The sequence below is a fragment of the Lupinus angustifolius genome, chromosome LG04 (genome assembly GCF_001865875.1).
Source record: "Lupinus angustifolius cultivar Tanjil chromosome LG04, LupAngTanjil_v1.0, whole genome shotgun sequence".
Lineage (NCBI taxonomy): Eukaryota > Viridiplantae > Streptophyta > Magnoliopsida > Fabales > Fabaceae > Lupinus > Lupinus angustifolius.
Genome location: NC_032012.1, coordinates 9,577,344 through 9,603,416, shown reverse-complemented (window position 1 = coordinate 9,603,416; position 26,073 = coordinate 9,577,344). Strand labels below are relative to the sequence as shown.

At 34.8% G+C, this 26,073-nt stretch overlaps 5 protein-coding genes across 9 annotated transcripts; 2 read left to right on the top strand and 3 right to left on the bottom strand.

Annotated features, from left to right (window-relative positions):
* On the bottom strand, positions 823–2,635 carry LOC109345659. Of its 2 annotated transcripts, XM_019584792.1 has the most exons (2): positions 1,284–2,635; positions 823–1,253 (listed from the first exon to the last, which is right to left on the bottom strand). In XM_019584792.1, the coding sequence occupies exons 1-2, from the start codon at positions 2,618–2,620 to the stop codon at positions 974–976; spliced, it is 1,617 nt and encodes a 538-aa protein (XP_019440337.1). In that variant the 5' UTR covers positions 2,621–2,635; the 3' UTR covers positions 823–973. The 2 variants fall into 2 exon arrangements, with proteins under 2 accessions (XP_019440337.1, XP_019440336.1); XM_019584791.1 differs by having other exon boundaries at positions 823–2,635.
* On the top strand, positions 5,849–13,784 carry LOC109345657 (dynamin-related protein 3A-like). 3 transcript variants are annotated; one of them, XM_019584790.1, is made up of 21 exons: positions 5,850–5,997; positions 6,028–6,362; positions 7,482–7,764; positions 7,851–7,879; positions 7,978–8,079; positions 8,293–8,361; positions 8,445–8,504; positions 9,150–9,263; positions 9,436–9,484; positions 9,643–9,752; positions 10,283–10,375; positions 10,559–10,651; positions 10,733–10,870; positions 11,460–11,573; positions 11,677–11,772; positions 11,903–11,945; positions 12,122–12,270; positions 12,362–12,508; positions 13,025–13,077; positions 13,174–13,273; positions 13,359–13,784. In XM_019584790.1, the coding sequence occupies exons 1-21, from the start codon at positions 5,973–5,975 to the stop codon at positions 13,590–13,592; spliced, it is 2,436 nt and encodes an 811-aa protein (XP_019440335.1). In that variant the 5' UTR covers positions 5,850–5,972; the 3' UTR covers positions 13,593–13,784. The 3 variants fall into 3 exon arrangements, with proteins under 3 accessions (XP_019440334.1, XP_019440335.1, XP_019440333.1); XM_019584789.1 differs by having other exon boundaries at positions 5,849–6,362; positions 11,677–11,757; XM_019584788.1 differs by having other exon boundaries at positions 5,850–6,362.
* Positions 14,711–21,323, top strand: LOC109345660 (mitochondrial import inner membrane translocase subunit TIM44-2). The gene is made up of 14 exons (XM_019584794.1): positions 14,711–14,975; positions 15,066–15,175; positions 15,491–15,562; positions 15,658–15,724; positions 16,302–16,346; positions 16,427–16,831; positions 16,913–16,981; positions 17,186–17,250; positions 17,429–17,497; positions 17,775–17,847; positions 18,731–18,835; positions 19,674–19,745; positions 19,853–19,915; positions 20,863–21,323. The coding sequence occupies exons 1-14, from the start codon at positions 14,895–14,897 to the stop codon at positions 20,992–20,994; spliced, it is 1,428 nt and encodes a 475-aa protein (XP_019440339.1). The 5' UTR covers positions 14,711–14,894; the 3' UTR covers positions 20,995–21,323.
* LOC109345661 (probable myosin-binding protein 5) lies at positions 21,709–22,888 on the bottom strand. Its single transcript, XM_019584795.1, has one exon. The coding sequence runs from the start codon at positions 22,682–22,684 to the stop codon at positions 21,872–21,874; it is 813 nt and encodes a 270-aa protein (XP_019440340.1). The 5' UTR covers positions 22,685–22,888; the 3' UTR covers positions 21,709–21,871.
* LOC109345656 (probable cinnamyl alcohol dehydrogenase 1) lies at positions 23,366–25,675 on the bottom strand. Of its 2 annotated transcripts, none has more exons than XM_019584786.1 (7): positions 25,656–25,675; positions 25,219–25,321; positions 24,972–25,085; positions 24,660–24,890; positions 24,262–24,547; positions 23,769–23,919; positions 23,366–23,669 (listed from the first exon to the last, which is right to left on the bottom strand). In XM_019584786.1, exons 2-7 carry the CDS (start codon positions 25,305–25,307, stop codon positions 23,470–23,472), a joined length of 1,071 nt encoding a protein of 356 aa, XP_019440331.1. In that variant the 5' UTR covers positions 25,308–25,321; positions 25,656–25,675; the 3' UTR covers positions 23,366–23,469. The 2 variants fall into 2 exon arrangements, with proteins under 2 accessions (XP_019440331.1, XP_019440332.1); XM_019584787.1 differs by having other exon boundaries at positions 25,219–25,325; positions 25,657–25,671.

Below are 26,073 nucleotides of genomic sequence, written 5' to 3'. Positions count from 1 at the left end.
CCTGACAGGTATTGCCACACCCAGACATTGCTTTTTTAAATAACATCAATTCTGTGATTATTTATACCCGGAAGGAACAGATTAACAACTAATTAGGATGAAACTTATGAAAGGAAAAAGGACAAGGCATAACCAAAACACCATGAAACGGAAGGAGAATTCGACTTTTAGACTCCAGATAAAAGCTTCTTGACAAAACTTCAGCTTCTTTCAACCTTCTTCATTCACAAAATGTTGACACATTAAAGAAAGAAAAAAATAACAAGAATTAACTTATTTTCTGAAAGTCTTTTCCTAGCAGAACAAGCGAGGGAGCTGCTTTAAAGTGAGCTTGTCTCTAACATGAATAACAGTGTATAACCCCCTAAATAATTGAAAGCTAAATGCATTCTTACCTTCTCATTTTACAGACAAGCTTACTTTAGAAAAGTCTTTTACCAGAACAAGAGGGGAAAGCGACAGGAAAACCAAAATAGGAACACAGTAGAAGAAAAACCGCTATAACAACAACAAATAGAAATAAATTAACAAGCCATTATGATCCCATATGTGGGAAAGGTTACATGAACCCAGGAACACTATGAACACAAACAAATGTATTGCTAACGTTATTGCACTAGCAGGTAACACCTAAATGCAAGTAAGATGGCTGCCAATCACACAGTTTGGACTTTGGAGTTAAGGGCCAAGTAAAACTCCAAACCAAGCTGTCATGGTTATCAGTGTGAGTGTGTGATTGATTAAAAGTTTAAAGCCTCAACCAGTAAATATCCTTCCTCAACATAACTAAAATCTAAACCAGATAAAGTAATCCTCCTGAGCTAGTTCAAAAACAAAGTAAGGAGGTGTTGCCTCAAGTTATTATAAGACTGGCAGTGACAATAATTCACAAAATTCCAGCATCATCATCTTGTGCGACAACAAGTACCAACATCCAATTAACATCTACAACAAGAAACAAATGCCTACAACACTAATTACCCTTAACCTTATCATCTGCAACAACATTGAGAATGGGTAAGCTACTGAGGAACTCATCAAGCCCCTCAAAAAACCCAATGCCTTCGATATTATCCTCAGCATTTCCAGTCCCAGGTGCATTCCCATTGCCATTCATGCCATTCCCTTCACTCGCTCCAGGTGCATGCTCATCCACCTCATTGCTAAACTCTACATTCAAGTCTAACTTCCCCAAGTTTGCTGCACCCCTCCTCCTAGCACCAACCACTGCAGCCTTCTTGCTTGATTCCGGCCTTGCAGCAACTGCCGCTGCAGGTGCAGGCCCACCACCATGACCATTAACAGCCTCACCATTGGCCACATTGACATCCCCTACATTATTCTGAACCCCCTTCCTCGGTCTACCAGTCTTTGACCTTCTAACAACACCACTAGCAGAAGCAAAGCCTGACCTTCTTCCAATCCCCCTCGCCCTCTTCCTCAACCTCTTAGTATAAGTATTTCGCCAGTCCCCATCATCGGAATCATCACTACTATCCGAAAGCTCTTTCTCCACAAACGCCACACACGCTTCCTGGTCATAGTAGGCCACAGGCCCCTTCCGGCCCTTCCTGGTAGACCCGCCCTTTAAAGGACAAGGAAACAAAGGCGAAAACGGGTTCCAATCAGAAGAACCCCCACTTAACTCTTTCAAATTACCAGAAAAACCTAATGGCATAAACCCCCAACTGCAATAACTATCATCATTCTCACCCAAATTCAGTGGTGACCTAACCACCACCGCAGTAAACCCCTTCCGGCAACTCTGACACCGGAGGGTACAGTCCTCATACACCTTAGGATACTCATAAATAACATAACAATAAGGACATGCAGTCCAAAAACTCTCTATAACATTCTCAGTCACAGACTGAGTCCGGGTTGAGTCATCAGTCCGGTCCACCCAAACCGGTTCAGGTTCAGTCACATTGTCCAGACTCCGATTCTGATTATGCGTCTCTTCCTCAACAACCACCACCCTAGCCTGACTTAAAGACTTAGGGCTTTTCCTAATTTGAACCTGCTGCTGTTGTTGCTGCTGTTGACTCTGGTGCTGATTCTGGTAGTGTTGATTCTGATTGTGGTGATGCTGATTTTGGTTCTGGATTTGGATTTGGATTTGCCTCGGAGGCGAAAACTGAAAACCGGTAACCAACGGAGGAGCCGGTGCTGGAGCGGGAGGAGGAGGCGGTGGTTGCTGCGGTGGTTCAGTCAACAATCTAAGGTCATTATCATAAACAATTTTCTTGTTAGGGTTAGAAAGAACAGACCAAGCATCATGCACGAGCTGAAACGCATGAGTAGCGAAAGCGAAAGGGTTACGTTGAGGGTCAAGGATGATAGCGAGTCGGCGATACTGCGCTGCTATATACTCAATACTCTGCGTGTATCGTAGCACCTGAAGAATTGAATACCAATCAACTAAATGCTCGCTGATTCGTGCCTCACCGGCGAGGAGCGTGTCAATCACCGCAAGTAACAGCTCCGTCGCCTCGAATCTCGGGTCAGATTCTCTGGCACGGATCGCAAATGACCGAGCTCCGTGCAAGTCACGCGCCGTTAAAAGCTTGTTCGCGGTGTATAGCCACCGTTCCGCCTCCGCTTTTCCGCCACCGTCCATTTTTGAAAATGCAAAAGGTTAAAGTTGGAAGACTCAAGTCCTAAATATTACGACTTAATAATAAAGAGTATTTGTAAAGACCATAAAGGACATAGAATTTGTGACGTGTGAATGGTGTGAAAGAAGGGTGTTTTGGTAATTGAATTGTTATTTCTTGGAACAATTAACACGCGTGGGTGTTGTTGATATTGGGTATGCATCATCTTCCTTAACGAAGAGACAAAATTCTTAGAAAACAAAAAAAAATCTAAAATATAATGATAAATGATACATCTATTCTTACAAGTATAATAAAATAATATATTTATCATAAAAATATAAAGAAATTGAAGTATTTATCTTTCTATTAGTGAAGAGTATCCACATATTCATTGATATTGACATTGATTAAATTGGAAAAAACAAAGAGCTTTTGTGGACTTGTGTGAGGATGTGAATGAAAGACAGAAGTTAGAAAAAAGTGAAACATGGTTGGTCCTGCTTTAAATATTTCACTTTTCTCTAAATATTATTTATTCCTACAACAATTTTTATGGATATATCAAAATATATGAATTTTCCTTCCCAGAAACAATATATAATAAATTTTGCTATTTACTTTTTTAGGTTAATTTATTAACATTCAGTAATTACCAATTTCGTTGTTTTTTACAACTCAACATTCAAACAAAATTTAGTATTTTTATATCTTTTACTTAGGAATAGTGTTTTCTAAGAAATCCCTTTGTTGTTTTCCTAAAAATGTAACATATAAAACACGTGTTTTAAGTTACAAAGTAATGAGAACATAATTTATAAATCCAATTTGGAAATAAAGTAACTTATACTAACTATTTGAAAAATAATAATATAAAATCAAGTCTAACAAATATTTTTTAGAGATGCACTTGAAGTAAGAATGATTACTTACTATGGTTGGTTTATCTTTTTTTTATAAAATAATTTTATAAGAAGCAATCAATAGTTAATCAAATACAAAGATATAAAAATTAAGATTAGTTATTGATCATTTACCAAGGCAATGGATACATGTGTTGTATACTTCTTCTGCCTTAGATTTTTCAACAAAAAAACAATTATATGAGTAATGGATTCATGTATTCATACAACATAGTTTTTTATACTTGTACCTAGTAAACACCATTACAACATAACTCGACTTAACAAAGATATACACATATATCATTCAGGTAAATGGATTATATCACATTGGTCGACCTAACAAGTGATGTCATGTTTATGACAAATAAGCTAGACAAAAACATTTTACATAGCCTATCCTAGTAAATGTTGGCCACATGAACGAAGGTCGTCTAAATTTGACTATACCCATCATATCCCAGTCACCTCATGCAAACTAGGGCACATTCAACATCAAGTCAACAAAGATATATATATATATATATAAATAAGGGATATTTCTCTAAATATACAATTTTTAAATGAGCATGATAATGCTCTCACTCCTCTCTAGAATATCCTATTCACTTATGGTATGTTTGTTGGTTAAGTTTTGGAGAGATAGAAATAACAAAGATTTTATAACAAATATATCACATATCTAAAAATTCTTATATTTATCTTTATTATTCTCGATAACCAATTCGTAAACAAATCCTTCAACAACAATACAAAAAAAACATCGCCCATTATTAAGTTGATGGTTGCTTCAAATGTAAGAATGATGTTTTTCCTCTGTTCTTCTACATCTCTAGTTTGAGTATTTTTTTTTAATCCTTATTTAGTTAAGAATTAAATGAAAATTCATTTTGCAATTTGAATTGTTATATTTATTGCAAAAATCATTTGCATATCCGCATTTGTTTGTTTCTTATTCAAGCGTGAAGTCATACATTAGATATATGGGAGAAGTGAGAGAGTTAATTTATACTATATATAAAGCCAAAATATGGTGTAACTTCCACTATGATGTAATTTTTATTTCCTATTTTGCCATTCATATTATTTAATTTTTACAGAAAATCATATAACCCTAATTAACCACCACCAACACATTAATTAACCATATCTCTCACCTTAAACTAAATATTATCATAAACACACAAAAATTATAATATAAACTACATCAAATACAACAAATATATTCTAATAAAACTAATATGTTTTGGTTCAAAATGTGATTTATCGACTCTCGACTCTTCCCATATCTCAATAACATTGAAACTTCCGGATTCTCCCTTCCAACAAAAAATAAGTAGGAATGAGAATTCAACAACACCAACTCCATGGCATTTATGTAATTTTCAATTTCAAACGAGTCTCTCTCTTTTCTCTCTTACTCTGACTCGGTCCCACTCACTCACTCACTAGCTCAATCGCATTCGCGATTACCATTTTTCCATCATGTGGAGTTGCGCGTGTTTCCTAAACTCCATTGAAGAATTTTGTTACTGATCATTGATCATTCATGCTAACAAAGACGAAGCAAAATGCTCGCCTGAGAAAGTTGCTAACAAAAAACCGTTAGGGGTTGATGATTATGACGGCGCCGGTACCGGTACAAGTGGCGGTGTAGATTATGAAATCGGATATTCTAGTTCGTGGAAGTTGTTCAGGATTCTCAAGAGCTTAATGATTAGTTTTTCAGCTTCATGTTGTCATAATACTCTTCTTTGTTGATCATTGAAATGGCTGTTGAGAAAAATACCATACGTATGAAGGAAAATGGCATCTCATAATTTAAGGTAACCTCTTTCTCTTTAATGCACCCAAAAGTTGATATAATCATACAAGAGAATAATGTATTCTAACCAGTAAAAATGTGACATGTGTGCTATTTTGTTTATTTTAAAAAAAAAATATTTTTATAGAAATTGATGAAACATGTCATGATTTCACTGGCAGGAGATAACTTATCTCCTTATATAAGGAGATATTCCATTCCCATCAGACAATCCTATCTGAGTCGGAAACATTCGCACAAATATGTAAGCTAACTCTCCCGAGAGATATAAAGATTTAACCCTTATTCACCATGCAATTTAACTTTTACAATAATTATTCACAAAAGTCAAAGTCTACAATGAGAATGATGAAGCATAGAATGATAGAAAGACATTCGCACCCTCAAGTAATAATAATACAATATATTTCTGCTAACGAACTAATTATAGTATCTGTGAATGTCACTATTTGTAATCGAAATTGAATATAATGAGACTTTACACTACTAAAAAGCCTCCTTGTGTCACAATAATACAAGCAGGAAGAAGAAAGGCATGGTACTATTGTAGTAGAAGTTGAAAACAAAAAGGAAGTAGAAGAAAGAAAGAGAAGCAGAAGTTCAAAAATCAAAACCAATCAGTTAGGGTTCTTCCGATCTAACCAATCAATGGCGGATGAGGCAGTTACAACTCCTCCTCCTCCATCATCATCATCTTCTTCTTCTTCTTCTTCCAATTCTCCTCTCGGCTCCTCCGTCATCTCCCTCGTCAACCGCCTCCAGGATATCTTCTCTCGCGTCGGTACTCAATCCACCATCGACCTCCCTCAGGTCGCCGTCGTTGGCAGCCAGAGCAGTGGCAAGTCCAGCGTCCTTGAAGCTCTTGTCGGCCGTGACTTCCTCCCTCGCGGTAACGATATATGCACGCGCCGCCCCCTTGTTCTCCAGCTCGTACAAACAAAGAGGAAAGCTGATGGCTCTGAAGAAGAGTATGGCGAGTTCCTTCATTTGCCTGGCAATAGATTCTTCGATTTCTCCCATATTCGCAGGGAAATTCAGGTGCTGTATCATGTCTTCATTCTCATGATAATCTCTTTCTTTTTGTTTGTTTCAGTATAGCTGTACAACCTGTTTCTGCTTTTTATTGCTTGTTCCCACTGATATTTATTAGCTAGTGTCTGAATAAATAATTTAGAGGAAGGAATGCCATTATTTAAGGTATTGAAGATGCTATATAAGCTGAAACTGTTGAGGGTTTGTATATGCACATGTTTTTAATTCTTGATTCATTAACTATGGGATGTGCAGCAAGCACGAGTTTGTTAATTAGCAGGCTCTTCTAATGCAAGGGCATGACATGAAGTGGGACATTCAAATTCTTAGGATCTTAGCCTGCTTGAAGTATTTTCTTATCGTTAATTGGATTAACAAGTGCCACAGAGATCTGAAGTCTCCATGTCTTAATCGACGAGAAGGTGGTTATCATTTAAGTCATAGCCTTGGAGAAAAGTAGTTAGCTTGATTATTTATTCTCAAATGTCATTCGCATGTTTGGCTAAACATCACCATTTATCTTGATGGGCTATTTCCTATTGGACACTCCTTTCCTTATTGTAACATTGCCTTGACTTGTCTACATCTGAATAGAAGGAAGAGTCTTTAGTGCCACTTTTGTGAATACAGGATGATTATTTTCTCCATCCGAGTTGAACTTAGGTGCAAATAATCTGACAGTGATCCCCGATGGTCATGCCCATATACTAGAAGTCGATCTTAGGAATTTATGGCATCCATTAGTCCAATCATAGAGCAACCATATAGTGGACTGAATTAATATTGCATACTTGATCCATTGAGATTAGTAAAATAGATTACAATTAAATGTAAACTAGTTGATAGAGCTCTGAGGGATATTGTTTTCTCATTTGTCGCTGCAGTTTTCAGTGCACCGTCAACATTAATCCAATATCGACAGGTCATTGTTGTCTTGGTCGAAGTTCCATATCCTAGTTTTCATGTTTTAAGCTTGAAAAACAGTTGAATTTGAGATTTCCATTATTTGCGTCTGTATAGCACTAATACTTCACAAGTACAGATATAGACATTCAGTTATTAGTTTAATTCTTTTTCCTTAATATCTCACTGTGGAGTTGTAATATCTTTATCCACTTTTTGTAGGCTGAAACTGATAGGGAAGCAGGAGGGAACAAAGGTGTCTCAGACAAGCAGATTCGTCTGAAGATTTTTTCACCCAATGTTCTTGATATCACACTTGTAGATCTCCCAGGCTTAACGAAGGTTCCAGTTGGTGACCAACCTTCTGACATTGAAGCCCGAATTAGAACAATGATCATGTCATATATCAAAATTCCCACCTGTCTCATTCTTGCTGTTACACCAGCAAATTCAGATTTGGCCAATTCAGACGCTCTTCAGATGGCAGGAATTGCTGACCCTGATGGTGAGCTTTTGATTCCATATGCCCAAAACTTTTAACCCTTTCACATCTCTTTTATGTGGTATTAAATGTTCATATCTCGGTTGCAGGTAATAGAACGATTGGTGTGATCACAAAGGTTCAGTACTAATATTCTAACCTGTGTGTTTATTTGTGAAACGTGTTATGCTGTTGCCTTGCTTTGACAATGTTAGGCATGCATTATTTGGAATGTAGTTGGATATCATGGACAGAGGTACTGATGCCCGGAACCTGTTACAAGGAAAAGTTATTCCCCTCCGACTTGGCTATGTGGGTGTTGTAAACCGTAGTCAGGAGGTAATGATGTTGTCCTACTGTGATGAAGGCATCATTTGACTATACCTTTGCACATGCTCTATTTGATATTTTGCTAAAAGTACTTGTTATTGGTACATGTACTGTTCATAAATGGCACATTGCGAATAAAAATGCATATGTAATTTGCTTGATTAGGATGCAGGTCAATGTGTGCTGCTGAAAAATGGTTTGTCTGTTGTCTCATGAAATTAGGATATTCAAATGAATCGGAGTATAAAGGATGCTCTTGTTGCTGAAGAGAAATTTTTCCGCAGTCGTCCTGTAAGGAAGTTCCTCTTCCCGATATTTAAGCCTTTTCACTTGTATATACTGATTTTTTTTCTTCTTTTATGCAATCATCATAGGTATATAGTGGTCTAGCAGATAGTTGTGGTGTTCCTCAATTGGCAAAGAGATTGAACCAGGTAGAGTCTTTAACTCTTTATGGTGTTGAGAACACGATTTGTCTATGGTTATGTATTTTACTTCTTACAATGCTGGCCTCAACTATACTGTTCAGCCATCCCTTATCCATATGGAATAATGTATTCTTTGCACCAAAAGAAAAATCCTCTCCAGTCTCCTTGATTTTTCCTACTTTAATGGACATTATAATGTCCAGGTTTTCGCGTTATACTAAAGCAAGTAAAAATTCCTGTTTGGTTTGCTTTAATAATATCCATTGACTATAGGAGGTAAGCTTAAAAAGATTGTAGTTTCATCTTCAACGCTGATCTTGTGGTCGTTTTGGAAATTTACTTTTATTAAGTTGCATCATCCTTTTAAAAGGGAGATGAAGGAAAGTTGAAATTACGAGCTTTTTTTGGGTGCTACTGCTATGAAATGAACTTTATAATTTATATTAACATTTATTTGTTGCTTGGGGTGAGTTTAAAGAGATTATGGCCAAGTTATAACTTTCTCAGACAAAATTCATGCCATATCAGCAAAATGAACTAAACTCTTACAAAGCGTGTAAAAAATTAAACCATTGCAGATTCTTTTAAGATTGCAGTTTTTGGAGTGATACATGTCGTAATGTGTATATTTGCCTGTCCATCAATTTGTAGATTCTAGCACAACATATCAAAGCTGTGTTACCAGGGCTGAGAGCACGAATAAGCACTTCCCTAGTTGCTGTTGCAAAGGAACATGCTAGCTATGGAGAAATCACCGAGTCCAAGGCATGTGTTAATATTGGATGTGTCTTGAATCTTGACATGCCTCTATGAATTGTTAAATATTTAAATAGTTATATAAGCTGTATAACATCTTATTGTAATTAAAAAGCAGCTTGTTTTCTACTTTTGGATGGTTTTTTGCCTTATTTGATCTATAATTGTTCGTCTCCAATAGGCCGGTCAGGGTGCTCTTCTCCTGAATATCCTTTCAAAATATTCTGAAGGTACCTAATATCCCTACTATCTGGTTTTTTTTATCTCCTTTCACCCTTTCCACTTGTAAGCTCATATTTTTCTTATCTTTTTTGTATTTATGAAATGGTACTCTACATCATTACCTTTCCTAATTCAGTAAATGCTATCTTCATTCTCTTTCTAACAGCATTTTCCTCCATGGTTGAGGGAAAGAACGAGGAGATGTCTACTTCTGAGTTATCTGGCGGCGCACGAATTCATTATATTTTTCAATCCATCTTTGTGAGGAGTTTGGAGGTACATATTTCTGTATTTACATATAATTGTAAATAGAAAAGATATCTACTCTTATGCTGTGCTTAAATTAAAGATGGAAAATAAAACTGGTTAAAATAATTAATAAATCAACTAGCCCATTTTCTATTTGTTATAGTGGGTGTCTAACCCACCCATTTAATATTGATAAATTTCCTGTCCTTTTATTGCATTTCATGGATTGAACCACCCATTTACTTTTTATTGTTTATACTATCTAATATCACTCAAACATTATTAAATAAATTGTACTATCAAATATCAGCAATCTTATGTATGATTTTTTAACAAAGAAAATAAATAATTTCTTCTTGTTTCAAATGATAAAAATAATACAGATTAAAATTCAATGGTTTATAATTAGCACATTTATGCCGTGTTAAGTTTTAGGTGATAGGAAAAATAAGTATTTGATATCACGGAACATTTGACCTTTGTAGCTTCTGTTCATTTTTTCAGAATTAGTTCCTTTGACTTTGAGACTTATTCTGTAACTTAATGCTATCTTGAAGGTGGTCGATCCATGTGAAGACTTGACTGAAGATGACATACGTACTGCCATACAGAATGCAAGTGGGCCTAAATCAGCTTTGTTTGTTCCAGAAGTAGGTCTTGTTGCCCTCTTTTCTTTAAAAAAACGAGACAAATTATATCTTTAAATTTTCTCAGTTGATTTTTGTATATTTTTTAATTTGTTTTGTGAATCCTAGCGATAATCTTACGAAATTTGTAAAAAAATCCTACTCCGGAGTCCACAACATATTTATCAATTATTTCCTTGTAATCAGGTGCCGTTTGAAGTCCTTGTGAGGAGGCAAATATCTCATTTATTGGATCCAAGCCTTCAGTGCGCGAGGTTTATATATGATGAACTAATAAAGGTAAGGGCAGGGCTTTAAAGCTTGCCATCTATGTTTTTCACATTATCAAGTAAGTGCCTAAACAAAATTCCTTATCTTCAGATCAGCCATCGATGTATGGTAACTGAACTGCAGCGATTCCCTTTCTTGCGAAAGCGAATGGATGAAGTTACAGGGAACTTCTTACGGGAAGGCCTTGAACCCTCAGAGAACATGATTGCACACATTATAGAAATGGAGGTTTGCTGCAATTTAACTTGTTTGAAGTATAAATGTACTACTGCCCCATCCTCTACCTTTTACTGAATAATAGTTCATTTAAACTCAATAGGTTAGCGGGCCAAAACTTTACTCCAATAAAAAAATCCTACGAAGTTATAAATGAAATTGATCATCTGAAAATGATAAAACTTTCTCCTTATAGTTTGGATCAACTTTAGCCATGCAGTCTTGACCGGGTGATCTGTCTCATTTGTATTGATCTCAACTCCTCATTTTCCTTATTATTGTCTTACATAACAGAATGAGACAATTATTTCCAATGGAGTTGTTGGGAGGTAATAGCTGTTGGTGGGTATGTCAAGCCTTCCATTTCCAGAATTTATCTCCCTTTTAACTGATAGGTTGAGGTTTTGGAAGTTTGATCATAACTGAAATGAGGTTTACCTAATGCTTGTATAGTAGGTCGACTGGTCGAGCACAGCATGGCTTTGTTTGCTCTGGTAAAATGTGTGTTTTCCCGTAAAACATGTGTTTTTTATCAGAGTGAATATTCAATTTACTGATACCGTTATCCTTTATTTGTTATTTAAACTACTGAATTTTTCAGATGGACTACATAAACACCTCTCACCCGAATTTTATTGGTGGAAGTAAGGCATTGGAAATTGCAGTGCAACAGAACAAGTCTTCTAGGATTTCTGTAACAGCTTCTAGGCCGAAGGTGTACATATTGTGGGCTTTCATTCCAAATATAGCCTATGTTTTTCATGTGACATATGAATAAAATTTTATGCTTCTAAAGTTTTCTTATTAATTTCCTATAGGATGCCCTGGAATCTGATAAGGGGTCAGCTTCTGAAAGAAGTGTGAAGTCTTGGGGTATTCTTGGAAGACAAGCCAGTGGAGTAGTTGCTGATCCGGTTCTTAATTATCTTCTGCTTAATTAACCATAATTTTTCTTTTTATATTTTATTTAATGAGAATCAATATAAGGGCTACTAAATTAGTATCTCGTTATCACTTCAATTCTGATGACAAATAAAAAAACAGGGTGTCCATGATGCGTCAGATGTTGAGAAAGGTGTTCCCTTTGGTAATTTATTTCTTATGGTTAATGCTTGTGTTTGTTATTACGTTAGTTCTATTACATATTTGCTTTCGTGCTTTTCTTTTTGGTTGTCCAGTCCTTAATAATGTGCTTTTGATGTATCAATATATCATTATTATTTTTTAGATATTTACAATTTTTAATGCTTGAAATTTTTCCAGGTAACACTGGTGGATCAAGTTGGGGTATCTCATCCATTTTTGGTGGAAGTGATAGCCGTGTGTCTGTGAAGGAGAGTATAGCTAATAGGCCACATATTGAACAGGTTCACAATGCGGAGCAATCAATTTCTATGATCCATTTGAGAGAGGTATATATAATGTGACACATTTATTTTATTACCAGCTTGATCAATATATTCCTTGGGTATACATTTTCTTAACCTGCTTCTATTTTTGTAGCCACCAGCTATTTTGAGGCCATCTGACACCAATTCAGAGACGAGAGCTATTGAAATTACAGTAACAAAGTTGCTTTTGAGATCATACTATGACATTGTCAGGAAAAATGTTGAGGATTTTGTCCCGAAAGCAATTATGCACTTCTTGGTACACCATATCCTTCTTTTAAGATCAAGTATTGCAATAAATCTAAAACAAGTGGTCTCCTGCTGTCAATTCCAATGTTGTGTAGCATACGGAATAGCAATTTCTCACTTTCATTATCTGTTTTGTAACTTGACTACAAAATAATATCTACTAGATTTGATGCATGTTTTCTCTCCTTTGGAAAATTGTAACTGTATGCTGAATATGTTTACATCTTATAGTTGTTTTTTCTTACTCAATTCATAGGCAGCTTTATTCTGTAGCATGATTAGAACTGTTCTGAGTAGTTACAATTTATCTCATTATTGGATTTAAGTACTTGAACTCTGTAGTTGACCATTTAGGGGTTTTATGGGTGGTGGTAGTTACTGTTAACATTCAGCTTATCAAATTTTTTTGTTAACAATCATAATATTTGAGTATTTGACCATTATTTTTAGTCGTGTTGACATTATATGATTTTTTGTTTGTGTTTCTGTAAATCCTGATATCCGTCTTTTTACCGTGTCTTGTCAGGTAAACAACACCAAGAGAGAGCTTCACAATGTCTTCATTAAAAAGCTATACAGGTAGCATACAGTGGTTATGGTCCTGCTGATTCATTCTGATGTATATATAAAATTTTCTCTGACGTTGCTTGAAGATATGTTGTATATTCAAACCAGGGACAACCTTTTTGAAGAGATGTTGCAAGAACCTGGCGAGGTAGCCATAAAAAGAAAGCGTTGTCGAGAACTGCTTCGAGCTTATCAACAGGCTTTTAAGGTGGGTAGTCCAAATTGTATGTTGTTTTACATGGCATGTCTGGTTGTTGATTGTAGTTGGTGATGAGTGTAATTTGTGTTGGTAGGATTTGGAGGAGCTGCCTGTTGAAGCTGAAAAAGTGGAAAGAGGATACAGTTTGGGTGAAGAAACTGGTTTGCCTAAAATTCATGGATTACCAACATCATCCATGTATTCTAGTAGCAGTAGTCCCGGAGAGTATTTTGGAGCTTCTTCTTCCCATTCTGGGGAGCTTCATTCATCATTGCATACTAATTCCTATTCCTATTCCTATTCCAATGGATTTTATCCCAATGTATGAGCTCCTTTATCCAAGTAGTTTAAGTCAAATGCATTTTATATTTTATTCATTTTATCATAAATCATATCATAGGGGGATTGCACTGGACCACATGAAATTACTATTGCCTAACTAAGATAAGATGGTCATCAAATTACATTGGCATTCATTACAACACTCTGAAAATAATAATCTCCTGTTTTTCTATAGTAATTATACTCATTTATTTTTAGGCACTATTCCTTCTGGTTTCAATTTTAATTAGAAAAACTTTTAATATTTTCTCAAACATATCACGGACAGAATAATAATTATAATTATTTGTATGTTTTTTATTAAATCAAAGTAATTAATTAATTTTTTAACATGTGTAAAACTAGCTAAGTTTGAATAATAAGTAAGCTCGATAGTAAATAATAGTATTATTGAGAAAGTAAAAGAGTAATGAAAGTAGGAATTACATGACAGGTCGATATTTGGTTTGTACTTATTCGATCCTGAAATTGAAATCTGAACTTGAAATCTAAAACTGAATTTGAACTTAGTGGAATTGAAATTAATGGTACAATCTTTAAACTTGTCAAATCTCGGGTAACCTTACCAAAAAATTAATTCCTGGATAACAGCTATAAACTCAATTGCAAGATGTTGTTATCCATATGACTATTGAACTCAATGTATATCAACTACTATGCAAAATAAGCAATATAGTTGATCAAAACATATGTTTAGCACAAACTTAAATCATTCAAATAGTCAACATAAATAATAGATGGTAGAAGAGAGTTAGTATTTAACAAGTTTGGGATGTGATATCAGTTATACTAAACATAAAAATTAAATTTAAAATCTGAACTCGAATAATCATCATGAGTTTTTTTATTAAATTTGGGATGAGTTTGGACATGTATCCAGAATTCAATTTTCATTGTGATCTAAGATGAAGAAGAGCTAAATTATTTTTAACCTATCGTCCATCCATCTATTCAATTTTAATTAATCCTTGTCTACTTTTGTCGAATAACATTATTAATATTATTATATTTATATTTAGAGTGAATTTATGGGCTTGGGCTGGTTAATTAAATGAAAACCTAAACCCGCAAAACACAAACAAAAACAACCTCAGCCTTTTACTTCACAATACAACAAATTACTTCATCAACATGTTATTTGCTTCTTCCATTGAAATAACACAGAAGAAGAAGAACAACACATAATAACCTTTTCTTCACAACATTCAGAATTGAAGTTACTCCAACTCTTGTATCAATAAAATACCAACAACCAACTATTTCCTTTTATTTCATTCATTCCGTTGCAATGACAAGTACAAAGCTTGTTCGTGATTTGTTACTCTCCAACCCTAAATCTCTTCTACTTCCATTCACTCCTTCTCATCAGGTTCTCCTATTTCTTCTTCTCTTTTTCATATTGTTATTTTATTTACCCAATAAATTCTCATTCTTATTATTGTTGTTGTTGCCATGGCAGATATCGAGATTGCGTTTGAATTCACCAGAATATTATTATTATTGGGGTGGTATTCGTAGATACAGTGTCTTTAATGAGTTCTCTAAGAAAATTAAAGGTGAAGCTGATAGGTATGTATGTTCTATTCTCATATAATCTATGAAGCACCTATACTGATATAGTATATATAGTATAGTACAAGAAAAATTGAAATGTCCCTACTTTGCTACACATGGGTCCATCCCCGACCATGTCTTGATTATTCATTCTGAATGATTGGAGTAGCTACTGGAGTTATAAATAGTACATGTCTAATTATATTTTGAATGTTTCTTGTAGTTATATTTACGAAGTATTGTTCGAGTGTTTTTTGTTATATCATATTTCTTAATCAAGACACTTATACACTGCTCATGAGTGTTAGTGTATGTGTGTATATGTTGCAGAAACCCAGAATTCGACAAGTCTGTGAAACAGTTTAGGGAAAAAACTGACGAGCTGAAAGAAAAGTTACAAAGGTAAGTATTGCATTGTGCTGCCTATTGTGTACCATTAAACTTGTTATTTGCTCATTCATCAATGGAGGGCCTGAATGCTGAAATGCTTAATGCAGAACAAGACTGAAAGCTGAAGAGCTGCTGTCCAAACAGGCGAGTGAAGCTGAAGCTGCTGCGAAAAAGGTATAATCAGTCACTGCTCATCTTTGACTTCTGCTTTTGGTCAGTGATAAAAAATATGTGGCATTTGGCATACGGAATAAACAAATTGGAAAAGATGTTCTGTTCTCTTTGGTTCCATCCAAATGTCTCACTTTATAATCTCTTGTCATGTGTTCTTCCATTTATAAAGTACACGAAATATATAATACAACCCATATGTTCTGTTCCATCCTGTTTTGACTTGTCTGCCAAATGATGCCTTAGTTATCTGAAAGAAAAAATATAACTTATGATGCACTTGTGTGTTGTCCACAATATGCTACATAAACAACTCATGCACATACAACTATTGTGCAAAGCCATTGGATGACATGTATCTATGAAGAAAATCATTATGCAATGTTGTACTGATATATATGCATATTTATCGTGCATTTCGGGTTAAGTAAAGAGCTGTATACCCAGGATTGCTTTTTATGTTCATGTTACCCATTCCTCGTTTGTTCAGTAGAAGTTTTTTATGCATTTTGGAGTCTTATTTATTCTGAATAGTCTGACATGTTTCCAGGAATCTGACTAGCAATTATACTTTTTGCAGGTTTCTAACAACGTAAAAGAGAAGATTTCATCTGCCACTGAGGAGGTCTGTTCATCATTTACAAATCCGCTAGTAAATTTGATTGGCAATCAATGACGTATTGATTTTACTCACGTGTTAATTAGGTTAAAGAAACTTTTGGGATTGGAAAGGATGATTCTTCGGGATCAACTGGTTCTTCAACAAAACAGGGTGCTGGTGAAAATCAAGGAAGCCATACATCACCCGAGGAAGAGCAAAACCAACAATCTGGGTCTAATAATGCTTCAGACTCATTATTTGGCAAATTTAAGTCAACCATTTCATCACCACATGTTTCTGCTGCCTTCCAAAAACTAAAGGATGCGAAGTTAGTCGATGTAGCCAAGAGAGGTTATGACATAGTAAAAGAGGAGTTAAGTAGTAATCCAACTAGGAGAAAGCGTGTTCCTTTCACATCAAATGGTGAAACAAGTACAAGAACAGAACTTGTTATTGTGCCCTCCAAACAATCTTGGTGGAGTAAGAAGTTTGATGAGATCAAGGAGAAGGTAACATAGTTATAGTTCTTTTGTTATTGGATTGTTTTAAAAATATCTCCATCATGATATCTTCTCTACATTTTCTTTTAGGTGAGAGGCCATCCTGCATCCAAGCGAATTGGTAAGTATAGTGAACCAGTGAAGGCAAAGGGCCAGGAGGTATGTTCTACTCCAGAGATTCTTACTTCTCCCAAACTATTTTCCCCTCTTTTATTTGTCACTTTATTTTACGGTTTGCCTTATTTGCATTCTTAAATGTTATCATACTGTAAGATAATGCTGATAGAAAACATATATCCCACATTTAACTTCCAACTCATTTGTTATACTGTTGATATTTTACATGTGTAATGAAATCAACAGATAGTAGAAGACTTGCGGGAAAGATACGAGACCAGTGACAACCCCGTTATTCACAAAATACAGGAGTATGCTTTTTAGTTTCTCTTCACACTCCTTGTTCTTAGAATTATTGATTTGAGTCACTGGTCATTGTGAGTAGCATTGCATGGTGCAATATTCTTCTTCTGGTTATAGGCTAAAATCTAAATAGTAGTAATGTATTATGCAAAATTTAAGTGCTAATTTACAACATTCCTTATACAGTATCAATGACAGTATGTTTCAAGAGACAGATGCTGCAATTTCATACAAGGAAATACGCCAACGGGATCCGTACGCTCTTGTACCTTGTGTTTTATCACAGTCTTATTATTATTAGGGCAAATTACACTCACATGCTCCCGCCCCTGAGTTGTGCTCAAACGACACAATACCTCTCTCCCCTATGGGAAGTTTGTGTAGGTGCAAAAAATGGAGGTGTCATTTGAGTAAAACTCAGGGGAAGCATGTAGCGTGTCATTGTGGCTATTGGCTATTATTTTTGTTTGTGATGGTGGTGGTGTTTTAATTGACAATATCTTTTTTCTTCTATTTTGATTGCATGAGCCAGTGAATTTTCATTACCAGAATTTGTCGCGGAAGTGCAAGAGGCAGTAAAACCAGTTCTTAATGCCTACATCAAGGTTAGTGCTAAGCTTGAGCAGGAACGTATGAAATGTGCACTCTTTTATGTGCATTTAATTGTGGTTCCTTTTTTAACATGATATAAATCTATGGACAAAACTTAAGTAAATCTATGTATCATTTTCACTTAGCTTGTTATCTTTCTTAAAACAAAGCTTCAACATCTTCACCATTGGTATCTGAAATGAATATTCTTTGTTTCAAGCCATGTACTTAATCTCTACCTCCAAAAGAATAGTGGGGCAACCAGATGAAGTTGATAGTCTGGAGTGTTGGGCATAAGGTCGGATAAACAAACACAGGAATTGGAGTTTAAGATCTAGTACATAGATAGTTAATTAGGAGGCTATATATGTATATATTTTTTAAAGGTTGATTATGGAGTTGCTCACTTGGTGGCGTAAACCTTCAACATCGGAACAATTTTTGTTCGTAAGCATTTTGAAAAGAAAAAAACAATTGTTAGCTAGTGAAGGGGAATAAGTTGTTTAATGATGATTTGTAAAGATTGTTTACCTGTGTCAATTGTTAAATGCAAAACCTGATAGCAAGGGATAAAGCACTAAGTCTATGTTTTTTTTTCTAAATCTGTTTGTAGTCCAAACAGGTTTATTTATGATTTCTGAATCAATTTTTATTAGGAATAGTCAGAAGGCTTCTCATTGTACAAAACAGTTAGCCTTAAAGTGCCACTCTTCTCCTATAAATAGGATTGAGTAAGCACTCATTAAGTAAGTTTTTCAGAAATAATAATAACTAACCAAGAGAGTTAGTTGCAATTTAGTTCTCTCTCTCTCTCTCTTTCAGTTACGGTTCCCTTCTCTCTCCTTCTTTCAGTTTTCTTCATTTTCTCACAATTTTTAATTACATATTATTGTACAGGGAGATTTTGAAACACTAAAAAAGTACTGTAGCCCTGAGCTGATTGAGCGATTTAAAGCAGAGCGCAGTGCATTCCAAAGTCATGGTATCTTCTTTGATAACAAGGTTAGGTTGCAAAATTCTTAAATATTTATCATCTCACTGTTTACAGTTCTTTTTAACGAGGTTAATGGTACTATATTACGTATTGAGTATGTTAAAGTGTTAGGCTTTCAATTTATCTTGACTTTTTGCAGTAGATTTGTAAAGGTTAATTGAAGAAAAATCCTATAAAGAAATACACTTAATGTCTTTGATTCAACCATCCCACCTAGTGGGACTAAGGCTTGGTTGTTGGTCTTTGATTCAACCAACATTGTATCCTGGTCAACTAGATAAATATATAGTTAAGTGGCTTCCATGTGCAGAAGATATTAGACGAGTAACTAATAACTGTAGCTCAAAACAAACTGGGAGTATGACACAAATGTTTTCTACACTTTCCCTGCCACCTCCTTTGATGACCTTATTATTGATCTTGTATAATCTCAATGAAAAGCAGGATGGTCCAAGTATCTTGTAGTTTAGTGTAAAAATTATATGGCCCATCTTGTTTTACCAGTGTATTTTATCTCTTGCCAGTCCTCCTTTATCTCTTGGAAATTCATTATTAGCCATGCAAATGAAATATGGTCTGAAGTTGAGTTCAGATTATAATACTAAGAAATGACACAATTCTTTGTTCTTGGTGATTATTTAGATTTCATCCAAGTTAAGTGTCCTACCTCCTTTTGTGAACTTAGATTTTGAATTCACATCTTTACAAAATCATATGATTTTAATTATGCAATTTAGAGTTTATGTGGATCCATGCACAATAGTTTCTAAGGCCAAGGCTTGATTAAGGTACTTGTCCCTATGAGGGTGTGTAGTTTTATTTTTAATATTTAACTCTTTCAAGCAGATTTTGCATATATCCGAGGTGGAACTAAAAGAGACCAAGATGATGGGAGCATCTCCGGTAATTATTGTAATGGTATGTAACATGTTACTTCCAGAATTCATAGCTAATGTATGAGATTTATTCTTATATAGTAGGAAGTAAGCATTATCCTAATGGTTTTGTTTAATAAATTTTCACAGTTTCAAACACAGCAAATCCATTGTGTACGTGATAGTAGTGGATCCGTTACAGAAGGAGGCAAGGTAAATGATGTGTTTTTTACTGTTGAAGTGTTTATATAATAATATCTACATTATGGAAATGCTGTTATCTTCAATAACAAAATGAGAACCTGTTAAACTTGATATATTTATGACATCCCAATTGAGACAATAGGTGCTTATTACTTGTGTAATGTCATGACTAGATATATGTGTACTCATGCTTTCAATTATATCACACTGCAATTTTTAGCTTTTCTCTTTTAATAATCTTGTAGTTCTAGTCCACTCAATTTTATATTGGGTGATTCATCTGTTGTTAGGTTGTTCCTACTTGTGTATTTCATTGTACACATTATGGAAATGCTTGGTTTCATATTTCACTACATATAAAATGGCTTGTTGTGAGAAAAAATGTTGAGATGCATATTGAGTAGCTTAAACAATTACCTCTCTCCCCTCTTTTGGCCATCATGAATCTGCTGTCTGCTATTGTGCTTAGGGCTTTGGCTTTTTCTTCATAGTTTTAATTGAATCATGCTGTTTGTGTCATCATCTCAGAAGCACACTTAGGGCAACATTATTGCAAGTCTTAAAGAGAGTCTTAAGACTAGTCTTAACAACAATGTTCTCCGGAGTTTTATACAAAGGCTTTAAACCTACCTTTTGGATTCCAGACTCTTGTTAAGGCTCTTCCATGTGCTTGTGGAACTATTCCCATTTACTTATCCACTACCCTTGCATCACATGGCAGAGTCTGCAGAGTTTTAGCAATAGAGTGTAAAGTCTGAAGTGTAGAAGGATCTTAAGATTCTGATGAATAATGATTCCCTTATTTTTCATAGTGACTAGTGTTGCTAATATACTATTTTATGGGTTAATACAAAAAAACTATAGTAATTTATGTACGAAATAATCCGTGAAATGTATGTAAAAACCATTTTAATGAAGTAAATGCAACCTTGCTTAACTATGATTTCTTTGAGCAGGATACAATCCAAACTGTTTACTACGCCTGGGCTTTACAACAAATGGACCATGAAGAACGTGGAGAAGATGCTATTTACCTAATGTGGAGACTAAAAGAGATGCAACAGCAAGGCGTTCGAGCCCTCATCTAGTTCTTCACATTATTGCCATTCTAGATTTTTGTATAATTGAGCCTTTACATTATTCTGTACTAGTATTTATGGAGTTGGTTTCTTGTGGCCATCTTCACATATATGCTGATGAAACTTCCTTTAATTTTTTCATACTACTAACAAAAACAATGTGCACTTTTGAGTTAATTGATGTATGTGAGATGAGCCATCTCAAAATTTTTTGGTCTTTGACCAGGTATTCCTATAGATATAGCTGTGATTAACTATGAGGTAGGAGTGGGAAATTGTTAATAATACTTTGAGGACAGCTCATTTTCTTATTTATAATAATACTTCTGTTAGGGATTTCTCTCATGAGTCCAAAAGTGTTGTTGCATCTTTGCCTTTAATTTTTGCAAACAACAATTCCTGATCTGTTCAGGTATATGTGCACCAAATGTGCTGAATTATGGGCAGGACATGTGATCTGAATTCATTCTTCAAATGTGAGCAATTACAGTTAGATTGTTACCTCAATCATTAGTACCAATCATTACCTTCAAATGTGATCTGAACCCATTTTTATGTGACTCTTACTAGTCACCTTACTCTTGTATCATCTTTACAAGCATATATGCTTGCAATGTTCTGTTCCAATGCAATTCATTCATCAAAGTAACACTAGCAAATATCTATCACATATATACCAGTCTGCAAAGGGCTAGAAGAAATTGATTCACACAATTACACTAGTAAATATCAACATTATAACATATATATATATCTTGTATAGTCATTCAACATTATTAATTAAATAAGTAGATAGGTAAAATTTACATTTGGAAACCAAAAACAAGTTGAAGAAAAATTATGTAAAATGTAGATTTCCATTTAGCAAGAAGCAGCATTTCAGAACTTACAAGGTCTGTAAATCAGTTTCTAAAGAAGCATCTATAGTATCACATTCAACAGAGAAATTCAAAAAGCCTCTACATGCATCAACTCCTTCAAGTTGGTCTATTTCATCATCACTCATATATTCACTCAGTTTCTCCGTATAAATCCCCAACTGATCTTCCAACAAGCTCTTATGAGATTCATGCTGCATAATAACCCACCTCAACTCTTCAATCACTTCTTGATCATAGTCCTGCTTCTGCTCCGCCATTCTCCGGAATTGATTCGCCTGAATCCCGATCGAACTTTTCTCACTTTGCAGCCTCAAAATCATAGCCATTGTCTCCGCCGCCGCAGAAGAGGCCGCCACCCTCTCCTTTTCAATCTCAGCACATGCAGCATGGTACCTCTGTCTCTCAATTTTCACCAATTTCCTCAGCATCATTACATCCAACACCTCATCTTCAATGTTCTCATCTTTCTCTTTCTCTTCCATTCCCTCATCCAAACCCTTTTTCTTCACCCCATAAATGGATTTCAAAGTCTCATTCCCCAAAGTTTCAAACTTTGAACCTTCCAAACCGAAACGGAACTCTAACAAATCATGGGCACTCGAACGAGAACGAAGAATCTTATAAGAGAAAAGGAAGATGAATAGAAGGCCAAGTATAGGGGAGTAACCACCAAGGAGGACAAAGCCACAACCAACCTCGGTGGGATGGGTGAGGAACTTGAAGGTGGAAGCAAAATCCATGAAAGTGAGAGAGAAATGAAGAAACTTTTTGTATAATCCAAAAACAAACCATAAACAAAAATGACCCAGATTCTGCATCTGGGGCTAGTTCAATTTTGACACTACACTCAATCTTAACTTCAAAGGATTTAAAAAAACTCAACCACCCAAAATAGTACCCAATACAAGTGAAAAAAAAGATTAGATTTTGATAATGAAGGATTGAAATTAAGGGTTAGGTGTCATGTGATTAGGAATAGTGAAAGTGTAGCAGCAACAAGTTGTTATATTATTTTTTTAGTTTCATTTCATTATATCAGTGTTGCAGGAAAATCAGAAAATGATGTTTTTGTTCTGTTGTGAGAGTATCAGATTAGCCGTTATACATGAAATTTTATTAATCATTATCATTCATATTATAAGCTTTTAAAGCAATAATTAATTTTCATATATGAATCTTTTTATTTCATCTTCCCTTTCCTTTTTCACACTCTTCAATGACTATAATTGGTGTTAGATTTAAAAACCAAAAAGTGAATGCTTAGGTTAGAGATACTAGAACGGTAACAATTCTAACAAAGTATTTATTAAACATGATTATTTATATCTCAATTGCTCTGATCCAACTCTTAAAAATAGAAACAATAGCATATATAGAAGCCCAAAATAAGAGTGCACATATGAACACTGAATACCATACATGTATAGAACATTGTAAGGATAATATCAGAAATTACACTTATGAGATAATCTGAACATGTTCATTAACAACTAGTTTTGTCCATTTATTCAACTTTTCTAATAACAAACCATTCATATAGTTTTTGAGTAGATGCATAGTCCTTATTTAAGACAAACCCAACATCAACTTCTTATGTATGTAGTTATGTTCTGAGGGAGTTTTCAATATCTATCACAAACCTATATTTCACATCCTTATTTACCACCCTCTCAATAGCTTCATTGGCATACTCAATTGGAATCACTTCTATATTTGGGAAAATCTCTTTTGCAGCACAAAAGTCAATCATCTCTTGTATATCTTTTGTACCACCAGTAACACTTCCAGAAAAGGTTTTCATCCCTGTCAAACATATTATGCATATTTAGTTAAACTGTTTCAAACTACTAAAAGAATTACATGAATGAAAACTGATCATTCCAACTAAAGGAACTTACTTACCTATATTAAGGTTTGCGGGGCTGAATTTGATTACACTTGGGAAACCGACAAGGACAAAAACACCATATGTCTTCAACAATGACATGTAAGGATCAAAAGGGTGATCACCAGATGCTGTGTCTATTATGAAGTCCAATGACTTAGCTGATGCCTGTATAGGAATCGCGATCAATTTTGACCGAAAAAGAAGGAAAACTCTTGAATTTTGCATGATATCGAATTCTAGTTCAGGTGCAAAATAGTCCTTTGCAGTTTAAAAATATCCCTGTACTTTGCGTAATGTGTGATTTAGACAACGTTTAACATTTTAGACAACAGAGAACTATTTTGCAATCGAATCAGAATCGAAGATCCTTTTTACAGGCTTTTTGAAATTCAAGTACTAAATCAGACTTTAAGCAAATTTTAGGAGGCGTTTTGGATTGTCACAAAGAACAAAAGTAGGATCATCAACATCAATATTGCCTTAATGGTTTGAAATTCAAGTACTTACTTTCATCTGCTCTTGATCAGATGATAGTACAAATTTGTCTGCACCAAGCAGACTCAGGGCCTCTTCCTTCTTGGATATGCTTGAACTCAAAATTGTTACATTCAATCCAAATGCCTTTCCAAATTTCACTGCCATGTGACCGAGGCCACCGAGACCAATCACTCCTAGAGATTTACCAGGTTGGTTCATCTTGTGCCGTATCATGGGAGAATAAACCGTAATTCCAGCGCAAAGCAAAGGAGCTGCTGAGGCCAATGGATAATTTTTAGGTATCACAAAGCAATATCTGCATATGCAACACCAAATATGATATGAACTTTCTCTACAACCTTAGCACAAAATCAAATAAGCACATTTAAAACAATGATTAAGCATTTATTTGTCTAGTATGTTTTTACCTTTCATGAACTACTATGTAACTGGAGTATCCTCCTTTTGTAATTGTACCATCAACATCAACACCATTGAAAGTAAAAACAGAACCCTTGACACAATTAACTTCTGCTCTGTCATTACAATACTCACAATCCCTGCATGAGTTCACGTAAGTCCCCACTCCAACATGGTCACCAACATCGAAACGATCGACGTTCGAACCAACCTTCGTCACAATCCCAGCAATCTCATGTCTGAAGTGTATAACACCAAAGATAGCTTAGCATTTAAGTAAATAAAATTATAATCGATACGGCAAAAAAACTCACACATACCCTGGCACAACAGGATACTTTGAGTCATGGTGATAATTCCTTGTCCAAATTACATCAGCATAACAAACACCACAATGTGTAATCTTAATATAAACATCGTCGTCGCCGACCGCCCTGACAAATCATCATTACCATATTCACAAGAAATAAAAAAACAAGATACACTAATGGATAAATAAAATAAAATTGTAAATCAATAGAAAAGGTTACTGAATTGTACAAAATCAAATGAGATATAGATAAATACCTGCGACTGAATTTGTAAGGTGATAAAACTCCTGTTGAATCTCTTGCAGCCCATCCTATGCATTCTTCAGTAACAACTTCAGAACTCATTATTTTCTACTGCATCATAACACAATTACTTGACAGATTAGTTTCCATGAAACTAACACTATAAGGAGATCATGCATTAATTTCTAATAAGTAAGAGAAATTTAATTGCAATTGGTACTACATAGTGTGCCTTATATTCAAGGTCATACCAACGGGCGTTGGTTAAGTAGTACATGTTTGATTCCCCTTAAGCAAGTTCTCGAGTCATTAACATACAAAAAGTGAGCAATTAACATACAAACTCACAAAACTAAGAAAAGTGCAGGATCATAAAAAAACAATATTTGAAGAGCATAGATCAAAACACAAAAGTAGAGAAATACTTGTATAATTTATAAACCCCAATGACCTGTGTAAGTGAAAGGGGTGTGGTTTGGTTTATGTGTGTTTTGTGTTTCAGAAAAGAACAAGAGCTGAACCAAAGTCATTTAAAAGCTGAAACATTAAAAGAATTGAAAAAAGTCAAAGTGGGTAACCTCTGATTTGGTCAGTTAGTAGATAGAATTTAGAGTTTAGACGCAATCCTATAGTTGACTTTTTTGTTGTCAAATTAATGAAGAAACAAGTGATTGTTTTTCCTCAAGTTTCTAATGATAAAAATGTAATTTCACAAAGAAAAAAAACATATTATCTTTTATATGTTATTATGTGACATTTGACTCACAATGATTCTTACTAATTGATACTTATCACTTATAGATCCTATGTTTGTCAAAGAGTTCACATTTCACTAGGTAAATATTTATGACTTCAAAATAAATGTGGT

Excerpts from the sequence above, each read along its gene's own strand:
- LOC109345659 (XM_019584791.1), bottom strand. The coding sequence starts at position 2,620 with ATGGACGGTGGCGGAAAAGCGGAGGCGGAACGGTGGCTATACACCGCG.
- LOC109345657 (XM_019584788.1), top strand. The coding sequence starts at position 5,973 with ATGGCGGATGAGGCAGTTACAACTCCTCCTCCTCCATCATCATCATCT. Across the intron at positions 7,880-7,977 it reads CGATTGGTGTGATCACAAAG|TTGGATATCATGGACAGAGG; the intron begins GTTCAGTACTAA and ends TTTGGAATGTAG. Across the intron at positions 10,871-11,459 it reads CACACATTATAGAAATGGAG|ATGGACTACATAAACACCTC; the intron begins GTTTGCTGCAAT and ends TGAATTTTTCAG.
- LOC109345660 (XM_019584794.1), top strand. The coding sequence starts at position 14,895 with ATGACAAGTACAAAGCTTGTTCGTGATTTGTTACTCTCCAACCCTAAA. Across the intron at positions 15,176-15,490 it reads ATTAAAGGTGAAGCTGATAG|AAACCCAGAATTCGACAAGT; the intron begins GTATGTATGTTC and ends TATATGTTGCAG. Across the intron at positions 16,832-16,912 it reads TTGATGAGATCAAGGAGAAG|GTGAGAGGCCATCCTGCATC; the intron begins GTAACATAGTTA and ends ATTTTCTTTTAG.
- LOC109345661 (XM_019584795.1), bottom strand. The coding sequence starts at position 22,684 with ATGCAGAATCTGGGTCATTTTTGTTTATGGTTTGTTTTTGGATTATAC.
- LOC109345656 (XM_019584786.1), bottom strand. The coding sequence starts at position 25,307 with ATGAGTTCTGAAGTTGTTACTGAAGAATGCATAGGATGGGCTGCAAGA. Across the intron at positions 25,086-25,218 it reads CCTTACAAATTCAGTCGCAG|GGCGGTCGGCGACGACGATG; the intron begins GTATTTATCTAT and ends ATGATTTGTCAG. Across the intron at positions 23,920-24,261 it reads CTGATCAAGAGCAGATGAAA|GCATCAGCTAAGTCATTGGA; the intron begins GTAAGTACTTGA and ends ATTCCTATACAG.